The 21,831-nt window shown below is 36.3% G+C and overlaps 1 protein-coding gene across 3 annotated transcripts in view; it reads right to left on the reverse strand.

Moving 5' to 3' along the window:
• FBXO11 (F-box protein 11) overlaps positions 1–20,863 on the reverse strand; it is a 92,095-nt gene extending 71,232 nt beyond the window's left edge. For 2 of the 3 annotated variants that reach the window (XM_053667126.1, XM_037161253.2), the window contains exon 1: positions 19,873–20,861. In XM_053667126.1, the coding sequence (XP_053523101.1) occupies positions 19,873–20,089 (217 nt within the window). In that variant the 5' untranslated portion in view covers positions 20,090–20,861. Of the gene's footprint in view, positions 1–19,872 lie in introns of all 3 variants that reach the window. The other variant, XM_053667125.1, reaches the window with a different exon arrangement.
• Positions 20,864–21,831: the final 968 nt, after the last annotated feature.

Consider the following 21,831-nt stretch of genomic DNA (forward strand, 5'->3'; position numbering starts at 1 on the left):
TTTCCAGGATATTCTTTATGACATAAATTGCAGATAAGTTTTGCTAGTTTTTAATATGTATTTTGATTTTACTGATATGGTTTTTGACACTGAGCACTCTTTAAAAATTGTGGTAACCCTGACTGGTGTGGTTCAGTTGGTTAGGCGTTGTCCTGCAAAGCAAAATGTTGCTGGTTAGATTTCTGGTCAGGGCACATGTCTGGGTTGTGTATTCAGTCCTCAGGCTGAATGGATCAGGGCACCTGCATGGGGCATCCAACTCATGTTTCTTCCTCACACTGATGTTTCTATCCCTCCCTTTTTCCCTTCCTCCACCCTCTCTAAAAATTAATAAAATGCTTTAAAAAAATTGTGATGAAACACACAGGGAATTTACTACCTTAATAATTTTTAAGCATACAATGTAGTAGTATCAATTACAAGCAAATTGTTGAGCAATGGTTCTCTTAGAGCTTCACTGTGCAAAACAAACTCTACCTACTGAACAGTAACTCCGACTTTCCTTCTCCTCCTTGCCCCTTGCCGCCCACCATTTTACTTTCTATGAATGTGACTACTTTCAGTACTTCATCTAAGTAGAGTTATGAAGCATTTGTCTTTTTATGAATGGCTTATTTCACCCAGCATAATGTCCTTAAGGTTCATCTATGTTATATACCCACTGTATGTACAAATCACATTTTCTTTATCCATTCAGAAATTCTTTTTTAATGTAGTAAATGTATCCATTCATTTATAAATTCTGGAGTCAGTTTAAAATATCTTCCTCACATAAACATTAAAAAACAAACTTCTTTAATGCTTTCTTCTACTACTTACATGGCTTTATTTTTAACTGATCCATTTGTATTATGTGTGAAATACAGATGCAACTTCTTTTGTATGGCTATCCAGCTGTTTCCAGAGTGAATCACTTGATCTTTTCACTACTGATTTGAGATGCTACCTTAATATTATATTCTTTTTTTAAAAAAAGATTTTACTTATTTATCTTTAGAGGGGAAGGGAAGGAGAGAGGGAGAGAAATAGCAATGTTATGGTTGCCTCTCCTGTGTTACCTGCTGGGAACCGAACCGTGATACTCTGGTTTGCAGGCCCACACTCAATCCACTGAGCTACACCAGCCAGGGCTTTTTTTTATTATATTCTTATATGTGTTTGAAACTATTTCTGGACTTTCAATTCTGTTTCACTGATCCATGTGTCTATTGGCTGGTATTGTGCTGTTTTATGTATTGTATTTTAATATCTGGCAAGGCTAGAATCACCCTTGGTACTCTTCATTTTTCACTTTTCTTGGCTATTCTTGTTTACTTTATTAACTTTGGAATTAGTACGTCTAGTTTTAAAATTAATTTGTAAATTACCTCAATTAAGAACTATTACAATGTTATTCTTCATATCCAGAAAATATGGTATGTCTTTTTATTTGTTCAAGGCTTGCTTAGTATCTTATAATTATTTCCTACTACTGATGCTTCCTTCCATCATTCCTCATACTTTCTGTAAATTTCTGCTTAGCCCAGGTTGGATACACAGATACTCACAGCTATTAAACTTTCATCATACTCTTTTTTCATCATACTCTTTAGTAAGTGCCCATCTTTACCTATTGCTTTTTAGTGTGAGCTCAACCTTGTACATTAAGATCATGATACCCTAAATTGTTCACTTTGTCCATCTTTTAAAATCTTAACCTTTCGCAATCATTTTGTTGTAGGTATACACAGTGCATAAACCTTGAGTCTAATCTGAATATCTGTTTCTTTTAAAGATGAGTTAAGTCTTATTTATATTTTTTATATGAAAGATATGTTTGGTCTTAGTTCTGACATGTTTTAAGTGTGGCTGTCAATATTCTTTTACTATATATTTTCTTTTTGAAAGCTTTACAGCTCTTTCAATACTTGGTAAGACATATTTTTGTTCTAGTGGTTACACTTATAACTTAGCAGAATTCCCCTAGATTTCCATCTCTTTACATAACTATTAGTTCCTTATTATGAACAATGTCAAAATTAACGTTTCCTCTTCCTCTCCCAATTTAATCAATAGTTTTATTTTTAGGGCTTCCTTTGGAGTGTTAAATATGTTTATACTTCAATTATTTGATTTGTGATCTTTTTACATCTTTCAACTACCAGTAATTACAATGAGATATAATCTATAAATTTCCTTCTTTCAAATTTTATTAGGTTTTATCACTTCTGCATCACCAGGGTCTATAACATTATGTTCTGTCACCATGATCTCTGTATTTGTTTTAGTTTTTAGGACTATAAAATATATATGCTATCTATATATAGATATATCTATACAGATATAGACAGATTCTCTATGTAAAGTCCCTATCTATATGTATATCTATATATAATCTAAGCTTACTACCAATCTTTTCCTCAGATGTCTCTTGGTTAGCTGAAGTTTATACTTTTGTATTTTTCCTCCAGAAATACTCCTATAAACAATATTGCTTGAGTTCTGTTTGTTATCTTTTATACTTGAAGAGTGGCATGACTGGATATGATGTCTCTGGCTCCCACTTTAATTCTTTATCTTGTAAATACTGCTCTACTGATTTCTGATATTGAATGTTGTGGAGAAATCTGAGGTCAGCCTGATACTGACCCCTTATAAAAGAAGATTTTGTGCAGGGGATGAGGAAGGTGGGTGGCTGACCAAAGGAACCTTTGTTTATCTTTGTGAGCATTCTGGTTAGTTTTCCCTTGCACAAATACCCTTTCAATATATAAATTTTATTTCAGTAACATTTTAATTGTACAGTAACAATTTGTATTTTTAAGTGTGCTGGATCTATTGCCTTTTGCATTATTTTCTAAACTTAAAAATATCATTAGTTCCAATCCATTTTGTCCATTTTTCATATTTTTATCCTTATAACCCTTATTGTGCTTTCCTCAGGTCTAGTATGCTCCTTGGGTTCCTTCCAATTTCATCTGTATTTTTGCTCAATTAAAAAAATTATTTGCTCTTATTTCATTTCTCCTGTTAACTTGCCATCTCTTCCCAGATTTCCTATATTTCCGCTTTGTGTTCTCCTTTAATAGAGAATGAAGGTTTCCCCACCTCTAAGTAAGTATATGGTGCAGTTTTAGGTCACAATTTTCATGTGCTCTGTAGGACATTTTTCTAACGAGTGACTTTCTTTGTCATTTGAAAGTTTTGCTGTTGCTGTTATTTTCTTTTGTATTTTTCATCATAAAATAAGTTGGATTTTTCCTGAAGCAGCTATTTATTGATGTGGAGAGGCTTTACAGTCCAGAGACTCCTCCTTTGATGCCATATAGAGGAGGATACAGAAAAAAGGTGGTTCCTGTACATATGCCTCTGCGTGCATGTAGCTCTGCTTTATCAAACCAGGTATTTCTGTCACTAATCCTGCCATAATAAACAAGAGATTTAGATTTTTTTTAAAGATTATCTTAAAATTTTTTTTTTTAATTTATAGGGAAGGGGAGGGGAGGGGAAGGGAAGGGGAGAGGGAGAGAAATATCAATGTATGGTTGCCTTTCGTGTGTCCCCTGCTGGGAACTGGCCCCTGCTAGGAACTGGCCTGAAACCCAGGCATGTGCCCTGACTGGGAATTGAACCTTGATCTTGGTTCGCAGGCCCGTGCTCAATCTACTGAGCTATACCAGCCATGGCTAAGAGATTTAGACTTTGAACTTCAAGATGAACACCTCGCTCAGTAAGTATATTTTAAGTCCACAGCTTCCTCCCCTTCTCAAATGCTTTTGATAGCCCTTAAGTAAAACATAGAGCCTATGCATTATGTCTTTTGGTTCATTGAAAATGGGAAGTTGAGTCATTTTTTCCCCTTCTTACTTTTTAAATGACTTATAAGAGGGGGATGATGCAGACTTATGCAGACATATTCATGCTGAAAGTCTATATATTATAAATTGTGGATGCTTGTTTAATCTATCACTGTTTGTCTTTGAGAAGGTGGAGAGTCTCAATTCTGGAACTCATAGCAGCCATCCTGATGACTTCTCCTTACAGTATAACATAGAGAAAAATTAGAGGTAAGCTCCTTGTCAGTGAATAGAGAAATAGTAAACTCAAGTACATACGTAACGTGTATTATGTACCACTAAGAATCACTTTCAAAGAATATATGCATATGTATTTCTAGTGAGAAAACAGTAACATGTTAAGGGAAAATATATAATTATATCTACAGTATGATTCCATAGAAAGTACTGTAATTTTACGTTTCTATAAATTACATTTACAGCAAAAGAAATGGTATACTTTCGTTACTTTGGTTGTTGCTGATTTTCAATTTCTTTCTATACCTTTTTGAATTTTCAAAATTTTCTTGGGAAACCTATAACTGATTATTTATTACTTCTGCCTTCCAAAAGCAAGTAACTACAGGGCAACTGGTGATTATTTTCATTCAACAAATATTTCCTAAAAATATTTTTATAAACTTGTACATGGAGATAATACTAATATAGCATAATATGTAATTCAAACTTTATTCAGATTGTTTTTAATCAGAAAGACATGGATTCTAACCCTACAGTTACCATTTACTAGCTCTTATGAGTTGTGTAAATTCCCTAAGCTTCTATATCATGTAAAATAGGTATATTACCTACATATAGGAGATTCTGTAACAATAAAATGAGCTTTAGTATCTACCTAGAACAGAGTGATCAATAAATGTGGCTATAAATATCCCAACTACTAAAGAGTAATTATAATATTGTAATTATTACAAAAATTCCTTGTGTTTCTTTCCCATGGATATCTAGATAGCTTCACTGGTACTTAATCCCTTATAAAATATTTTGTTATGCTTAGTATACAGTATATAAACTATACATCAATTCTATTGTATATTACAAATCCACAAACTAATAGTAGATAGCTATTAAAAATAAAAATATATTTCTGGTGAGTTTTCAGGAACTTCACTGTCAAACAGTATTATAAACAAAACATTTGGAACACAGATGAGCTTACACTATAAAGTATTATCAAACAGTTACTGATAATCATTCACACGTTAAGAGTAAATGTACCTACCAACAACTGTAAATGATATCGAGTACTTGAGGTTGGGATATGGGGTAGCTACCAAGAAAGCATGGGGGCACAAAATGAAGTTGCCTGAAATCAGGCGACAACTGAACACACAATTTTATATGTATCGAAAAACACACACGTGCATATACACACACACACATGGAATAGCAATGTGTATGGTTTATTCAAAAACACAGATGAGTATGTCAAAAGAAAAATCATATAAAAGAGAAACAGGTAGCCAGAGTGTAGAAGACTTGGAATTCCAGAGAAAGAATTTAGATTATTCCAGAAGTGGTAAAGCCTTGAAGATAGAAGAGTGACTAAATTCAACTTTAATTTCCTTTTTGAAAAAGAAACACTGACACAAAGTGAACTGAGAGATGAACGGAACATGATGACAGAGTAAAAATTCTGTCCCGGTAACTCTTCCAATGCCCTTTGTCTGGCCCATTTCCTCTTACTAAGAATATCCTCCCACCCCCCTTTCCTCTATCTGTGACATACTCATTCTTCAAGATCTAGTTTAAGTATCCCTTTTCTCTGGGAAGTCTTTCCAAACCATTGTGTCCCTTAGACTAATTTCCCCTCAATTCTTAAGTATTTCATGTATTCACTCATTCAATAACATTTAACCTCACACATGAATAGTGAGATTATTTTTTAAATGGCAACATTTATCAAACTAAAATGCAAATATCCCTTTGACTTAATAACTCACTTTTATGAACCTACTACTGAAATTGTGACATAAATATATTTGTACAAAGATGTTCACTGCAGTCCTATGATAACACACACAAAAAAAGAGCCTAAATATTAATAGAGGTACATTTAATATAAATCATGGCCTAACTGGTGTGGCTAGGTTGGCTGGGCATTATTTTGCAGAGCAAAAGGTTGCCAGTTCAATTCCTGGTCAGGGCACATGCCTGGGTTGTGGTTTTGGGCCCCGACAGGTCATGTATGAGAGGCAACCGATAGATGCTTCTTTCTCACACTGATGCTTCTCTCCCTCTCTTTGTCTTTCCCTTCCTCCCTCTCTAAAATATATACATATATTTACATAGATAAATCATGGTAAATTCATATAATGGGCAACTCTGCAACTGCAAAAAAGGAGGTAACTTTACATTTATATTGATATAGAAAAATGCCCTGGATATATTTCAGTAAAAATGTAATTTACAAATTAATACATACAGTGTGGTTTTTTTGAGTGAATAAAGTTATGTGTATTTATAGACACATGCATTAAAAAATTCAAAAGTAAACACACACAGTTAAGAGTTATTTGGGGCATAGACAGGAGAAGAGGAAAGAACTGACTTTATTTTATGTACTTCTGTATTCATTAATTCACTTCTCAATCATTAAAACAAATCTGAGAGTACCAGGTACTTATGATTTATACCATTCACCTGGCACTTATACATTAAATATCTTTTAAGGAAATATATTATGTTTCTGTTTAACCCCACTGAACCATAAATATCTTGAAGGCAAAGTTCTTACTTTCCCACAGGAACCACAACACCCTAGAACTGAATGTTTATAGGTGTATATGTGTATGTATGTAAAAGTATTTTAAAAAAGAAATGAACAGGTTCACATCTAATTTATGATAGTGGTAGCTTCTGAGAACAGTCAAAGTGAGGAGGAGAATGAGTAACTTTTAGCTCAATAATTAATATTTTACCTCTAAAATGTTTTTTGTAAAAACTCATGTATGATATTGTTTGTATGTCAGATAAAGTGCCATTTTTCTTCCATCCTGTCATTTGCATTAACTTTATTAGCACCTATGAAGATCAATTTCTTGATCATTCTTCAGTGATTTTTTAATATTTCTTTTGTCCTTGCTTAGGAAAAAGTACTTTCTCCTAATTCTTTTATGATTTTAAAAAGCTACTGAGTTCTTATTTGGCAAACATTACACTAATTAAAATAAACCAGTTACAGAAAAACAAATAAATGCTAAATGATTCTACTTACATGACGTATCTAAAATAGTCAAATTTATAGAGGAAGAGCAGAATGGTGGTTGCCAGAGGCTGGGCAGGCAGGGGAAATGGGTAGTTGTTATTTAATGGGCATAAAGATCCAGTTATGCAAGATAAGTTCTCGAGATCTGATATACAATATATTACCTACAGGTAATAATTTTGTATTCTTAAATACTGTACTGAAATGTACTCTTTTAAATGTTTAAGTACATTTAAATACATTTAAACTAAATGTACTCTTAAAAATTTGTTAAAAGAGATCTCATTAAATATTCTTAGTACAATAAAAAAATTTGTAAATGCTGAGCTCTTTAATCACTCAATGTATTTCTTGGTACTGAGGAAAGTAGGAAACTAACTGAATGTTATTGCAAATAAATAACTGATAGTCACAATTATCACTCCTTGACTGGTAAATTATTTCCTCATTGCTCTGAAATACCACCCTTATCATAAATGGACACTTGAATTCACAGTGGAAAAGAACTTTGCTTTACCTCTTCAAAAACATTAACCAGTTTTTAAGCATCTGAAATCAGTTATGCATGGAATCTATCATCAGGCTCACCTTATACTGTATAACTTGCCTTATTTTCAACCACTCATTGCTAAAACAAATCAAATCAATCAAAAAGAAAAACTGTACTTTTACTTGCATATTCTTTAGTAAGACAAGTATGCTAAAAGACTTTTTTGTTTAGTTTAAATAAGGTTACAGAAACTTTTATAGGTTCAACCAATCACTAAACAGAAAAGTAAACAGAATGATAAAAAAATTTTGTAACAAGAACAGATAACTGATTGGGAGTCAAGAGACCTGGGTTGTAATTCCAACCACTCACCTTGAGTAAGTGAGTAAACCTCAAGACTACAGTTCTAGTCCCAACATTCTATAATTTCTAATTGTCATCTCTAAGATAATTAAAATATCTAATACTAATAACCAAAAAAGAGAAAGTACATAGTTTTCCTTAGTGATCGATTTTAGAATTAACTACATATTCTCTATACGGTCTAAATTGCCATACTAATAATTTAAATTAATTTTCTCCAGCTATCTTCTGAGCATAATGAAAAATAACTGAGCAACATTTTTCTTTTAATAATTATTTTCAACCATGTGAAAGGTTTGTTCATCCTTTAGCTTGTCCCTCTTTAGAATATGATACTTAAAATTTTCTAATAGGTATATTTGCCCAACCATTTTACCATTTTACAAGTCTTATTGCTACTATACAATATCATGTGTTTACATGGGCATACACACACTTTAAGATGATTCATTAAACTACAGTCCATATTGTTTGCTGCTATACTTAGTTCTGGCTAAACATTTCTAAGTGATTACTCATTTTTCTTGTTATTTCTACAAAGATTAAAACACATTTGCTCTTTTTTTTTTAACTGACTATTCAAAGTAATTTGACTTTCATTCTTAGTTTCTCTAGTACTTAGCCTTGTACCATTTTTAAAAATTATTATCTATGCTCTTAGTTATTCTGGTAACTAACCTCATACCATTTAAAACAACCTATGCAGTTAATATGTTCAGTCACTTAAATTAGTAATTATATGAACAAAACCACATCCAGGGTAGTTGAAGGGAAATAGAAAGAACAATTTACTCAATGCCTATTTGCAAATGGTTAGCACTATTTTTATAAGTTGTAGCTTCCACATAACACAACTTAAAAAATTTCTGCCAACTGTTACAACACCGATATGACTACTTCAAAAAAGAATACTAAAAGCTTTATTTACATATGGCTATGTTGCTCATTTCCTGTTCAGCTACCAAAAGTCACTGTTTCAGAAAAAATACTTTAAATATACTTGTAATCAGTTCTTCATAAAGCTATCCAGGATTACTATCCAGAATCTACACTTAAGGACTCATTTGCCCTAAAGCATATCAGTAGTCCCTATTTTAAAAACAAAATGTAAAAACCAAACAGTTCATCCCTTCACAAGGCTTTTGTGTACTTTCTAATAGAAAACTGCTTGTTTCCATTTGGTTTAGGTTTATAAAGATTCTGTAAAATGATTGGAAGACTAGTTGAGTTGAGAAAAAAATCCCAATTTTTTTTGGAAAATTATTGCCAGGTTCTTATTATTCCCAAGCACAACAGAATCCACAATCTAAATCATCTCAGAATATAGTATATTAGAAAGGGATGGATGTATTTTCTTTATTGATAATGATGAAACAATTTCCCTTAGCAATCTGTTTCAACTTAACAAATTGACAGTTATTAATTTCTTTAGAATTCTAGTTTTATGAAAACAAAAATATCCCCATATAATATCAAATAGACCTGAGTCCATAACATACCAAGATACAGAAGAAAGAGCCACCTGTTGTAATCAAATAAATTTCTTTTTTCTAATTATCCAGTTTTTTGCATACTGAATTTCCATCTCCCATCATTCAGCCAGGCATGTAATTAAAATACTGTTTGTACTTACTACCACTGTCTATTGTCACAAACTTATCCTAGAAAAACAGAAATATTGGCTCAAAGTTCAAATATCAAATTTTGTTTTTAATTCTGACTTTTTGATCATCAATTATTCTCATTACCTGTAAGTTATAGCACCACTTACTATCCTAAAATTACTGTGAATACAAACAAAATTACCATAAATAAGCACTTAAAACACAGTTAACATTGAAAAATGTAAAATTTTAAGCTTTTATTCAAACTTAAAATGACCTATGTGGGGACCAAACCAAGAAATAATGAGTTTATATAATAATTAGAACTACTAAATTCTTTTAAAAAATACAAACCTCCCTCCTTCCAGATTTCAAGTGGCATTTGAAAAACAAAGAAATGCAGAAAGAGTAACAAAAAAAAAAATCACCTTACTTCCACCATCCCAAGATTCTATGCTAATATTTCACTGAAAATTTTTAGATACTTCACAAAATCAAGAGTACATATTCAGTTTCATTGTGTCTGTGTTATCAATGCATGTCTATGATCAATATGTGACATTTTTCTAGCCCTCTAAAATCACAGACCCTGTACAAAGCTCATTACATACGGATCTCCCAGGTCAGTTTTCATGGCCTTCAAAATTTTAGCTAAGAGGTTCTCAAATCAAATGACTCAGAAATAGAGGACAGGTTCCCTGTGAAATGTAGCAATAGACATACTGAGACAGAATGAGAAAAATTCATAAAGAAGACCTGAGAATTACGATTACTTGGTAAGTGGGATTACAGATGCTATGAAGAAACTTTAAATTTTGTTTCATCTCTGCAACTGAGGAGTTAGATTCTAGCAACATATAATCTAACTTAGGTCTGTCCTCCTACTTCGTTTCTGGATATAAGTGCAAAACAGTGAATATGATGAAGGATGATACTGTGAAAACAAGATGAATGATCCCAACTCTGCAGGTAATTCCTTCACTAGGCACATATTTCTTTCTTAATCACTTATATAAACATGTTATAACTTAGCTTAATCTTTGGGCTGCAACAAGTTTCTTAGCATGGCACAAAGGTAATACAACAAATGATTAAAGGGTACAACATATACCAGACACCAGGGTGGTTTAACTCACCATCTTAACAGCATTTCCCAGAAAACTCTAACAGACTGGTCTTGCAAGCAGCCTAAGAATAAGGTTACAAATCAACCAATCTTTGTCTGTGGCTCATCAGAAAACGATGAAAATGATCAACCCATTATTTACAATTCAACTTGATCTTAAAAGTTATTTAAAATTCAGCCTCTATCTCAACTATAAGTTCCAAAAGGCAAGACGTATGTCTATATAGTAATACCTAACAAATTCAGATCTCACTGATTTATGCTGGTAACTCAAATGACACAGAGTTTTAAAGCATTTCAGTGTCACCATATTCAAAATCCCCTAATTTAGATGAAATTAAGACACCACTCTAAAAAAGAGAAAAAATGCCACTGAAAACACTTTGGCTCCTTATGTTAAAACTTTACAGCAACATTTACTGAATGTGGCTGTGCGTTTAAGATGGAAAAGAAGGTGGCAGTCTCTTCTATACTGCTTGTTATAGGCAAGAAAGAACAGCTGTTAGCCTTAACAATGGACTGCTAAGTGCTGAAAGAGCACACATGAAATAATGAAATCTTACTCTGTTGGTATCTAAGGCTATCTATATCATCAGTTTCAAGCAAGCGGTTCCTTAAGAAGAGTTTCATCTGTCATTCTCAGGGCATTCTTGTATCATGGGGCATATAAGCCTACCACTTTAACACAAGCATTCACTTGAGAAAAAATTTATTATGCTGTCAGAGGCACTTTTATATCTTCCTATACATCGCTAACTGATAGATCTGGGTCAAGGACTAGAAAAACAACTTGGAGGGCAAAATGTACCCCAATTTTTCCGTGAAAGTTTTATAATTTTAAAGTAATTTGAATGTAAGATAATAAAAATAATCAAGATACGCAGAAAAAGAAATAAAATGATGCAACCAACCACACAATAGCAAAATATTTTCCAAGAAGTTAAAAGGATAAGCTTAAACATAATAGAAACAGGGTTCCAAACTGAAATGAAGGAACAAAAATATTTATGACAGTAGCAAAAAAGAAAACAGGTTTTTTTTGGGAATAAAAGTTCAGAATCACATATTGAAGTCGAAGGTGTTTTTTAAAATTCCTAAAAATAAAAGAGATTGCCCCCCTACTCAAAATAACCCAACCTATATCTTTGGTAAAAATTAAAATATATGAAGCTGGTGGGTAAACTTCCTAACACTGGACTGTTAAAAGATGCAAAAGTAGACATACCAAAACGCTTAAGAAAAACACCGATATTTGAAATAAAATCAGTTGTTTTAGCAACATAATAATGAAAAGCTATGCTAATATCTGTCTTAGAGCTGTTTCATCTTTCATTTCTTATAAAGTAAATGAAAAATTTGCCTTTGGGAAGAAATAAGCCATGGTAGAGAATGTGTTAATGCATTCTATTCACCAAATGATATATATAAATGCTCACAGCAATACTGTTCTGACAGCCAAATACAAAAACAACTCTATGTCTATCAACTGTAGAATAGATAAACTGTGGTATTATACAGCAACAAACATGAACAAAATATTGCTACAAGCAACATAGGTAGAACTCACATAAGAATATATACTGGGTGATTGATTACATTTACATCAAGTTGAAAAACAGGTAAAACTAATCCAAGCTCTTAGAAAGACAGGGTTGGTGTTAGTGACTGGGAAGGGTGAAGTATGCAGGTAGTGTTTTATTTCTTGATCTAGGTATTACTGGTTACACAGATGTGTTCACTTTGTGGAAAAGTCATAAAGCTGTGCATACCAATGATTTGTGGACTTGTATACTTTCATTACAACCTAAGTTAAAAAAGACAAAATTTATTTCCACAATTTAAGCGACTATATATTTATATGTAGTACATACACAAATAGAAAAATTATATATAACCTGTTTCTACTTCAAATGACCACTACTAATTTAATGACCCATAATACTGGCAACTCCTACCTGCTTGAATTCTTTCTCTTTTCTCCATTCCTACCATTACCCAAAATCAGTCTTCTGGGAAAAAAAAATGAAACTTTAAGGAAAATTTTAGGTTTGGAAGTAGATTAGGAAAAACAATAAATGTGTAAGGTAAGTGATTTCTGCAAGCATCTCCTACTTTCTCCCTCCCCTGACATGCTTACTTTGCCTTTAAGGCAGTAGTCCTACCAAAAAGTCTGTCCAAATTACTCATTTCTCTTATCTTTTACTAGGCTTAAAATATGAAACCTGACTAAGTAATCAGTTTCTTATAAATTCAAATGCATCTCAAAGGATTATGAAGATAACAGGCATTTGTACACAACTGTGAATTAGTCCTATGGCTACTTTTAACATATAGATAACCTTCCAGGTGAAGAATGATGAATGACTCCATTGTTTCTTTTACCATATGATCACTCTGCCCAAAATATTAGATTTCAAAATACACTGTCTTCACACATCCCTATTTCTTTAAAACAAGTCTTTCATTTTTCTCCTCTGCCATAATACAAACCTGGAATCATTACTTTTCGTTCGTTAAATTTTACTAACTTCTAATTTTCCTTAAAGGTTGTTTTTCTTCTTTTTTCAAAAATATATGATCAGTTATGTGTGAAGAAACAATTAGTAGTGACATTATATACTGTATACCAACACTGTCTATCTCAAAATGTAACAGGGGAATAAAAAAGTTAGGCTTTTTCCTCTTCCCCACTCCCTTTCCTCTAAAGTGTTAGCTCATCATAAAGCCACGTCTTGTATATGTTATATACTATGTTACAGCCCATAGTATACTATGGGTGGAAAATCATACTTGAATATAAAAAAGAATTCTTAGAGCTAAATCCAAGCAGAGTTGGCAAACCAGCAAAGGCTAAACTGATTTAAGTCAGTTATCAATATATTGTACTAAATAAACCAATGCCATAGGTTGAACCTATTTAGCAGCCAGTTAATTTCACACTAAGGAAAAACTTTCAACAAAGAATCTGACACAATCCAAATCAACCATCTGGAAAATGAGTGTTATGGTATACTACAGGAAAATAGTAAAACTAAGATTATCACTGTTACCAGAAAAATAATTCAGAAATATAGATTGTTACTCCATTTCTATCATTAAATAATTTGAGCTTTGAGAAACTAGAAAAAATGGGCTCTCTTCAGAAAACAGATGAATGACACCTCTTCTCTCATGAAATATGGACGTATTCCTTAATGTTTTTTAAGGCTTAGCCACCAATTGAGAGAATAGCATGTTTTTTTCTCTTTGAAACAGTCAAATGATTCTCCATCTGTTAGAAGGGCAGAACATTTGACAACTGTAGTTTTAGAAATTGGGAGAGTAAGCAATTAACAAATAGAACTTATATTTGCTTTACCATGCTATCTTATTTTGGGTTTTAAAATAAAAAATGCAATTTATTCATTTTCAAAGTAAATTATATTTCCTTCAACTAAAATAAATTATGTAAAGAAGTTAGTTGGTTTCATTTCCTTATTTTCTAAGGATTAAATTTAAGCACATATCTTGTATTAACTAAATATATACAAAAACCCCAAGCTATGTATGTAGATATCAAGTTATGGTTAGAAAAGAATTAGTCCACAAACATGTCAAAATCACTGCTGAAATCTAATTTAACTCACTTTTTTCCCCTTTCTGAAACTGTCCAGTTTATAACTATGAGCTAAAATGACCTAACACCCTTTATTCATGACTTATGAGTAATTCAAGGGAAATCTACCCTTCTTTGTACAATGAGTGCTTAGTGATCTCATCAACAAGCTGGAAAAACATGCTGGCCAATCAGTGCAATCTCTTCTGGAGACAAATCTACACGAGAGGTAAAATTATGATCAGAAGGTTAACTTAGAAAAAATGAAACCAGATGATTTAATACAGGCATTAGACTACAGGATCGGTCTCCAATAGGATAGATGGGATAGGATAGGAGACAGATGTGCTTCAAGGGTTATTTCCTCCCCGAAAGTGATGGAGACATTATGCCAAATATATTTCATTATCTCCCCTTGTTTATAGAAAAACCAAGTGACATAAATCAGTTTTCAAATTCTTCTGTTACTTACTATGCATGTTCACTTAGTGTAATGTCCATCTTGAGAATTGTTAAGGGTTAAATGAGGTAGTATATAAGAAAGTGTCTGGCACAGAAAGAGTCTGTGCCAGACACTTTCTTACACGTAAGCAGAAATAGTCAATGTTTATCATTATTCCATTTCTTCTGTTTCTTTATTTTTTTCTTTGAGGAATATTTCAGTTCATCAGATTTAAGATTAGTGATTTACGAGTTACCTAGGTTGTACTTTGGGGGATGCCAGAAACTCTTTAAAGACTACCTCTTGGATTTTATGTATTGGATTTAGTTTTACATATAGCTGACTCAATTCCATACTATTAACATTTAAAAGAACTGCCATTTAATTGAGTAGCTACCATGTAGTGGACTTTATTTATCCTCACAATTTTTCCATAAGGTAAGTGTTATCATCCTCATTTAAAAGATAATTAAGGCTCCATGAACTTACTGCTTGCTTCATATCAAACAGCTCTTTAGGGGTGTAGTCAGGATTAGAACCCAGGTCTAACCCTTGAGCTCCCTCCATCATACTACCCAAATACCTCATCTCTTTTATTTTACTTCCTAGGATTTTATTTTCAGAAGGTAACAACTACATTTTGGGGGTACCTTACAAGCAATCTCAATATTAACCACAGTTCTATGGAAGACAAGAATGCAATTAAAAGGCTGATAAATTAGTGAAATGGCAAGTCTAAAACAGAATATCCCTTCTGAGACCAATGGGACAAGATAAATACAATATAAAAGTAAGTTTTTAGTAATAAATGGGGAACAACAAGAGAACATAAATTGAAAAAACTAATTATTATAGATTATTTAATTTCAAAGTTTAAACAAATGGAAAATAATTAAGAAAATATTCATTACCCTTCAATTATGCCAAATCTAAGTCCAGGGGTTCTCACTGAGAAGTCAAGATCTACAGGTGGTTCTTCCCTTACCTGGTTTCCAAGCTTGCTGGCCTTTCCAGTAAAAGAAAAAGTAGTACAGGGACATCCTTTGGCCTAATCAGCAGAACTTGGACATGAGTATTGTCATTAGCCCATTTCTATTCCTCAAATATTTCTAAATTTTGAGAAGAGGCTCTCCCCTCACCCCCACCACATACATGGTAGCATCTTTTTTCTTTCGGGATGTAAAGATTTTGAATATTTAGCCACCAGATTGGTGAATGGTAACCCACAGTACTTAATTCGTAAACAGGAAAAATCATTTTCCTTGTCCAGAACTCTTCTATCTAGAAAGTCTGCAGAAGTTCCTTATTACGTAAGTAGCAGGAAAATCTGAAGGTAAAATATCATGGGCCAGAGCAATCCCACAGAAAGTATAATTAGCATACATGACTAGAACACTAAGGAGTTCCCTGGCTGCTGCATATTATAAATATGTAGTTCCATCAGGAATATTTTATATAACACTACACTACTGAATTATTTCCAAAAATTCAGTTAAAATAACTTTAATTTCAGAATCATAGGTGATATTTTTATACTACAAATACATATGGGATTTAAAGAGACTGATTAAATTTTTACTCTCTACAATTATTTCAGACTAGAAATTAATAGCAAAATCCATTAATATATTTATTAAGTCTCTTGAATTATAATCAGTTAAAAATTTCAGCACTTCAAAACAATCTTATAAATTTTCCAATAATTAGAATAATGACACCTATTTTCAAAAACTTCCATATCAAGATTATTTTCAGATGTCAGATTTCATCTTTTATTAGAATAAATCAGAAATCAATAGTGATTGATTCCAGGTAGGAAAATCTGGTAGCTGAGGGTAGGTATATGCATTTATTACTTATTCAAAGTAATCAATTTTAACAACTAACAACTAAAAGTACTCGGAATACAAAGTACTTCTGCAGACTTGTAAATTTCCTCATACTTCTAGAAAAAAGACTACCAACCAACCAGGTATTGAGATAAATTAAGCAGAACAAGCTACAAAAGCTAAAATCCCTTTTTAACATTTAAAATATATATATAAAATATTCAACCTCACACTACTTTCAGTTTCATTAACTCTGAAATACATTATCAAAGTGTCCCTATGTGGAACACAAATTATTTTCCATTAGCTTAAAGTGGTATGTGAAATCCTAAACTAAGGAATTGAAATTAAATGACTAAAAAAAACAAATGATTACTGGATTCTTAGTATAAGAAATTCTTCTCTATGGACGTCTTTGAAAAATCCTAAGGTTACACTCTATAAGGTTGTTTCTTTCTCCTTCAAACACTGACCATTACATGTAACTCTGTGTGTGTGTGTGTGTGTGTGTGTGTGTGTGTGTGTGTGTTTAAAGCTATGTCAAAGAAGTTTTTAGACCAATTAACCTGTTGGCAAAACAGCAACTAAAAATCAATTCTGACAGAATTTTTGCTTGAAAAAATACTATCTTGTAACTATTTTATTACCTCTAAAGAGCCAAAAGCCCATCCTTCATGTAAAATAAATAAGTGATTTTATATAGAGATTGAATTAACTTGTCTTAAAACAGTGAGTCTCACTTCTTCAATTCCCTACCTGGAAGGCTGTCCAATACACTATTATGTAACTGTATCCAAGATTCTAATGTAAGAATTACATATCCATCAAGAGTTAGTAAAACCACACACACACACACACACACACACACACGCACACACACACAATGTTACCTGTAGTTCCTTAATTACCTTGTCAAAATTATGAAACCCAGCAAATTCTTAAACAACAAAACCTCCTATCCAAACCAGAAATAGTAGACACTTTGCATGCTCCATAAAACTTTTAAAATAAAAATTATTCTTCTTAGCTAACTTCTGATCATTAAGTGAACTGTACACTTGAAAATGTAATCACACCAATTTTCAAAGAATGACATTTTTACATAAAACTAGCAAAAATATTATTTTTTGTATTTCAGTTTATCTTTGTTTTTTTCATTCTGAGGCCATTTATTTGTTCCCTAAAAGATCCACAGCATTTTCCCTAAAGACTAATCAGCAAGTTCTTTTCCCCTCTGTGCCAACACTGAATCTCCAGAACAATTTCTACTAGTTGCAGCAAAGCAACAATTCTACAGTGAATTTGATTTACCATTCAGTCAGGTACACACTGAAATTTTGATTCACGAACACCTTAGTCAGTTTATGGATATCAATGAAAAGAAAACTGACACTTTAGCATGTGACTACCAACAACCACCAAGTCAATTCACTTCAAAAGGAAACAGATATTAATAACTAATAATTTCAAACAAATGAAGAAAAGCATTTAAGACAAAAGTACCTCAACGAAGTCTGAAATTACACACAAACTGTGAAAGAGATAAAAAAAAAAACACTTAGAAACATACAATGGAACTAAGTTAAGTTTGGCTGAAAGAATGTGATTCAGTGCTAATGTTGTGAACAAATCAGTACATCTTGAAAAAGCTTTACATCCAGCAATAAAATATTTTGCTAGGATTTCAATCCAGTGTCATTGTTTTCTCAAAAACAAACGAACAAAAAAACTTGTCAATTCTCCTATTTATAGTGCCAATTCTGGAAGGAGACTTGAATATTATTTGAATGGAACACAAGAGGACCCTGACATGCAAACGTGAAAGAAAATGATAAAACTACATTTTTAATTAAAAAAAATAGTAAATGTATCAAGGAATCATTAAAACATTTACCAGAACTGTTGCACAAGACCTCTACCTGGCTTGAAACATCACATTCTTTGAAGTGACATAGAGCAAACTGCATTCTCAAGGACTATCTGAAACAGTGACTGGTGAAAACCCTTTAAAGTATTTTTCAGATCATCATCTCCCTCTTCCATTTGTTAAGTATTTTGATGAAGTAAAACAATGGAACAGCTTTTAAGGAAAGAATGTGCAATTTAAAAAAGGCATTTAATCTCAACTACCTCAGTCAAAGGAGGTGTGACAAGCAACGCATGTAAAATTAACCTTAATCCACCGACGAAAACACGCAAAATGTCTCCTAACAATTCCCCTCTTCCTAAACACAACTACCGTACACATAAATATGGTACTGACCTCCACCCCACTGAGAGCAGCTAATTAATAAAGAGAGTAGTTATGTTTGAAGACCAAGGTGCAACACCACACCTCAAAACCCCCAAATAAGCACATCGTCAACGTAGAACTGAACATTATTTTTGCTAAAGCAAAAATCCAACCCCCAGGAGCCTCAGCCCTTAGACAATGGTGGTTACAAGACAGAGCTGCACAGTTGGGTCTAAATGACACATTTCACTAGGCCTTAGACACAACACACACACCACACACACCAACCACACACCAAGGGGCCGGTAGTAAGGAAGGGGCGTTTCAAACCCCGCTAGGAGATGGAGGATAGCAAGGCCGACTGGGTTCGCTAGGAGGGGGCAGGCGAGAGGGGTGTTGATAGAACGTTAAGGGTAACTGCACTGCACGCGCGGGAGGGGGCTGGAAATGGCCGATGGATTCTACATTTATTTATTTAAAGGTCTTCATTTAACGGGTCCTTCCAGGGGTTCTGTAACTAAAGCCAAACTGCGCAGCAAACACTGTGGGGTTTGGAGAGGAGTTGCTGCTCCCCCTACCCCGTGACTGGGTGGGTGGGGGGCGGGAGAAACAAGTTCCCCGGCCAACACCACGGACCACTCCGATTCCCCCTCTCCCCTCCTCCACAGGAAGGGGGAGGCTAAGAGAGAAAAGGGGGAAAACAAGTTCCCCAGCCAACCCCACCGCCCGATCACTCCCAGTTGTTTCCCCCACCTACCCTCAGAAAGGGGGAGGTTATAAACCGTGGAAGGCAGCAGAAAAGGAACAAATCCCACCCTTCGCTCCCCCCTCCCCGCCCCCCAGCCACCGAGAGACTCCGGCGGGGTCCGTGAACGAGCCGGGAAGCCCAAGGGATGGGTGGGGGTAGAGGGTGCCGAGCCCCGAAACCAAACAAAGCGCGGCCTGAGCGAGAGCCCGGGCGAGTAAGGAAGCCGGGGCTTTTCCTGCCGGCCGGGGCCCGAGTCGGGCTGACACTGCGGCACCCGGGGACCCGCCTCCGTTCAGCCTCCATCTCCCACCCTCCGGGCGTTCCGGCCGCCCTTCCCGCGGGTCCCCAACGGGCGGGCGCCCGAGCCTACGGGCTGTGGGGAAGGAGCGCGGCCTTACCCCGCTCCCCGGCGTTGTTCCGCTCCTGGGGCAGCGGCGGAGGCGGCGGCGGTGGCGGCGGAGGCTGCTGCTGCTGCGGCGGCGGCGGAGGCTGCTGCTGCTGCTGGAGCGGCTGCTGGGGCGGCTGCGGCGGAGGCTGCTGCTGCTGCTGCTGCTGCACCGGGCGCGGCCGCGACACTCGCCTGGGTCTCCGGTTGGCGGCTCGAACGGAGTTCATTTGCCGGGCTGAGGTGGCGGCGTCGGCGGAGGGACACACACGCACACGCACAGCGAGCTCCGAAGCAGAAGGGGGTGGGGGGAAGGGGGAGGAAGGAAAGGGAGCGAGGGGAAGGGGAGACGGTAAGGGTGGAGGGGGCGAGGGAGCCCCCGAGTCCAGAGAAAGGCCCGCGGAGACAGAGACCGAGCGAGGCCGGGCGGGCGGGCGGGCCCGACGCACGGGGAAGGCCGAGGCCGCCGGGCGGGGCGGCCGCGAGGGACGGAGACAGAGAGACGGGCAGAGCGAAAGAAAGAAAGAAAGGGCGTCCGCCCGCCTAGGAATCCCGAGGCGAAGCGCGGCGTCGGCGGCTGAGGAGACAGACCCCGGTCCCGCCGACTCCCGAGCGGCGACTCCGGCGGCGGGGGTAGTGGGCGGGCGGGTGAGAAAGGGAGAAGAAGAAGAGAGGGAGAGAAGGGAGGGAGGGAGGGAGCAGGGGGCGCCCGGCTTCTTTTTTTTCCTCTTCCTCCCCCCCACACCCCCTGAAAGAGATTTCTGAGAGGAATTTTTTCTCTCTTTCTTCGGCCTCTTCTCTCTCCTCCCCCCCTTCTCTCCTCGACGAAGGGGAAATGAGTGTGAAAGGAGGAGATGGGGGAAAAAGAGGCGTCGTCGTTCCTCCTCCTTAAAGGAACCTTTCCTCCTCCTCCTCAGCCCCGTCGCCGCGGCTTCTGCTGCTGCTCCGTGGCAGGAGGAGCCATTGACACCACCAGAGCCTCCACTCGCCCAGTCGGTCCCTCCCCGTCGGGGGCTGGCCAGGGCCGCGGGGGAGGGCCACGGGGCGACGGGGGGAGGGCCACCGGGCCTTGGGGGGGAGGGGTGGGTGGGCGGGGAAGAGAGGGGCGGGGATTCCGGCCAAGAAGCCAATGGGAGGTACTTATACAGCCTTCGGACCAATGAGACCTTCCCTCTTATCGCGAAGTCCCTTCCTTCAACGCCCTGTTTCCTCTGTCGGGTTTTTTCCCTCCCCCGCTAAGGAGGGGGAAGTAGGAAGGGGGGAGTGTGGTGGGGCGGGCGATAATGGGGAGGTATCAGGGCATATAATAGAGCAGGGGGTGGGCGAAGTGAGCGCTAGTGCGTAGCGACGATTCTCGGAGAGGAGGTGCTCGGAGGAAAGGGCGGGGGCTGCTGATGTAATGGGGAGAAGTGATTAATCCTTCGGTTCGCCGTTTCAGCTTTCCCTCAACCCCCACCTGCACCCGATTTTTTAAGCGGAAAAAAAAGTGGAGCGAAGGAGCCGATCTTTGGTAACTTGGGTTTTCTGTGGTAGGTAGGTTCAAAGTCTGAGCTGTAGGGAGCGCTAGAGATTCTGTGCCCTTAGCCGAGCTGAGGTATTTGCAAACCTTGGCGTTCTAGTTTGAGCATGGTAACAGAAGTTTGGAGATGATTTCTAATCGTAGTCTAAGAGGAGTCATCTGTGTCTTGGAAAGGTTTTGATTAGCAGGCAGTTTGCTTTTTGGAGACGTAGTCTGTGTAATGTTCGGAGAAATACGTGACAAAAGGTGAGAAGTAAATATGTTTACGTTTGTTTATGTGATTAAAAATTGTTCTAGATCCCACAAACTCAAAGGAAAAGAAAAAAATCCCAAAGGACTTGTCCTTTGTATCTGTATCTGGTCCCCTCAGCATAATCTCTCCTCAAGGGAAACGTGTTTTTATTCCCTAGCTGTTGTGATGACCGAAAAATTACCCCAACTCAATTTTCTCTG

This window comes from Artibeus jamaicensis, unplaced genomic scaffold, assembly GCF_021234435.1.
Source record: "Artibeus jamaicensis isolate MK-2021 breed Jamaican fruit bat unplaced genomic scaffold, CSHL_Jam_final contig_465, whole genome shotgun sequence".
NCBI lineage: Eukaryota > Metazoa > Chordata > Mammalia > Chiroptera > Phyllostomidae > Artibeus > Artibeus jamaicensis.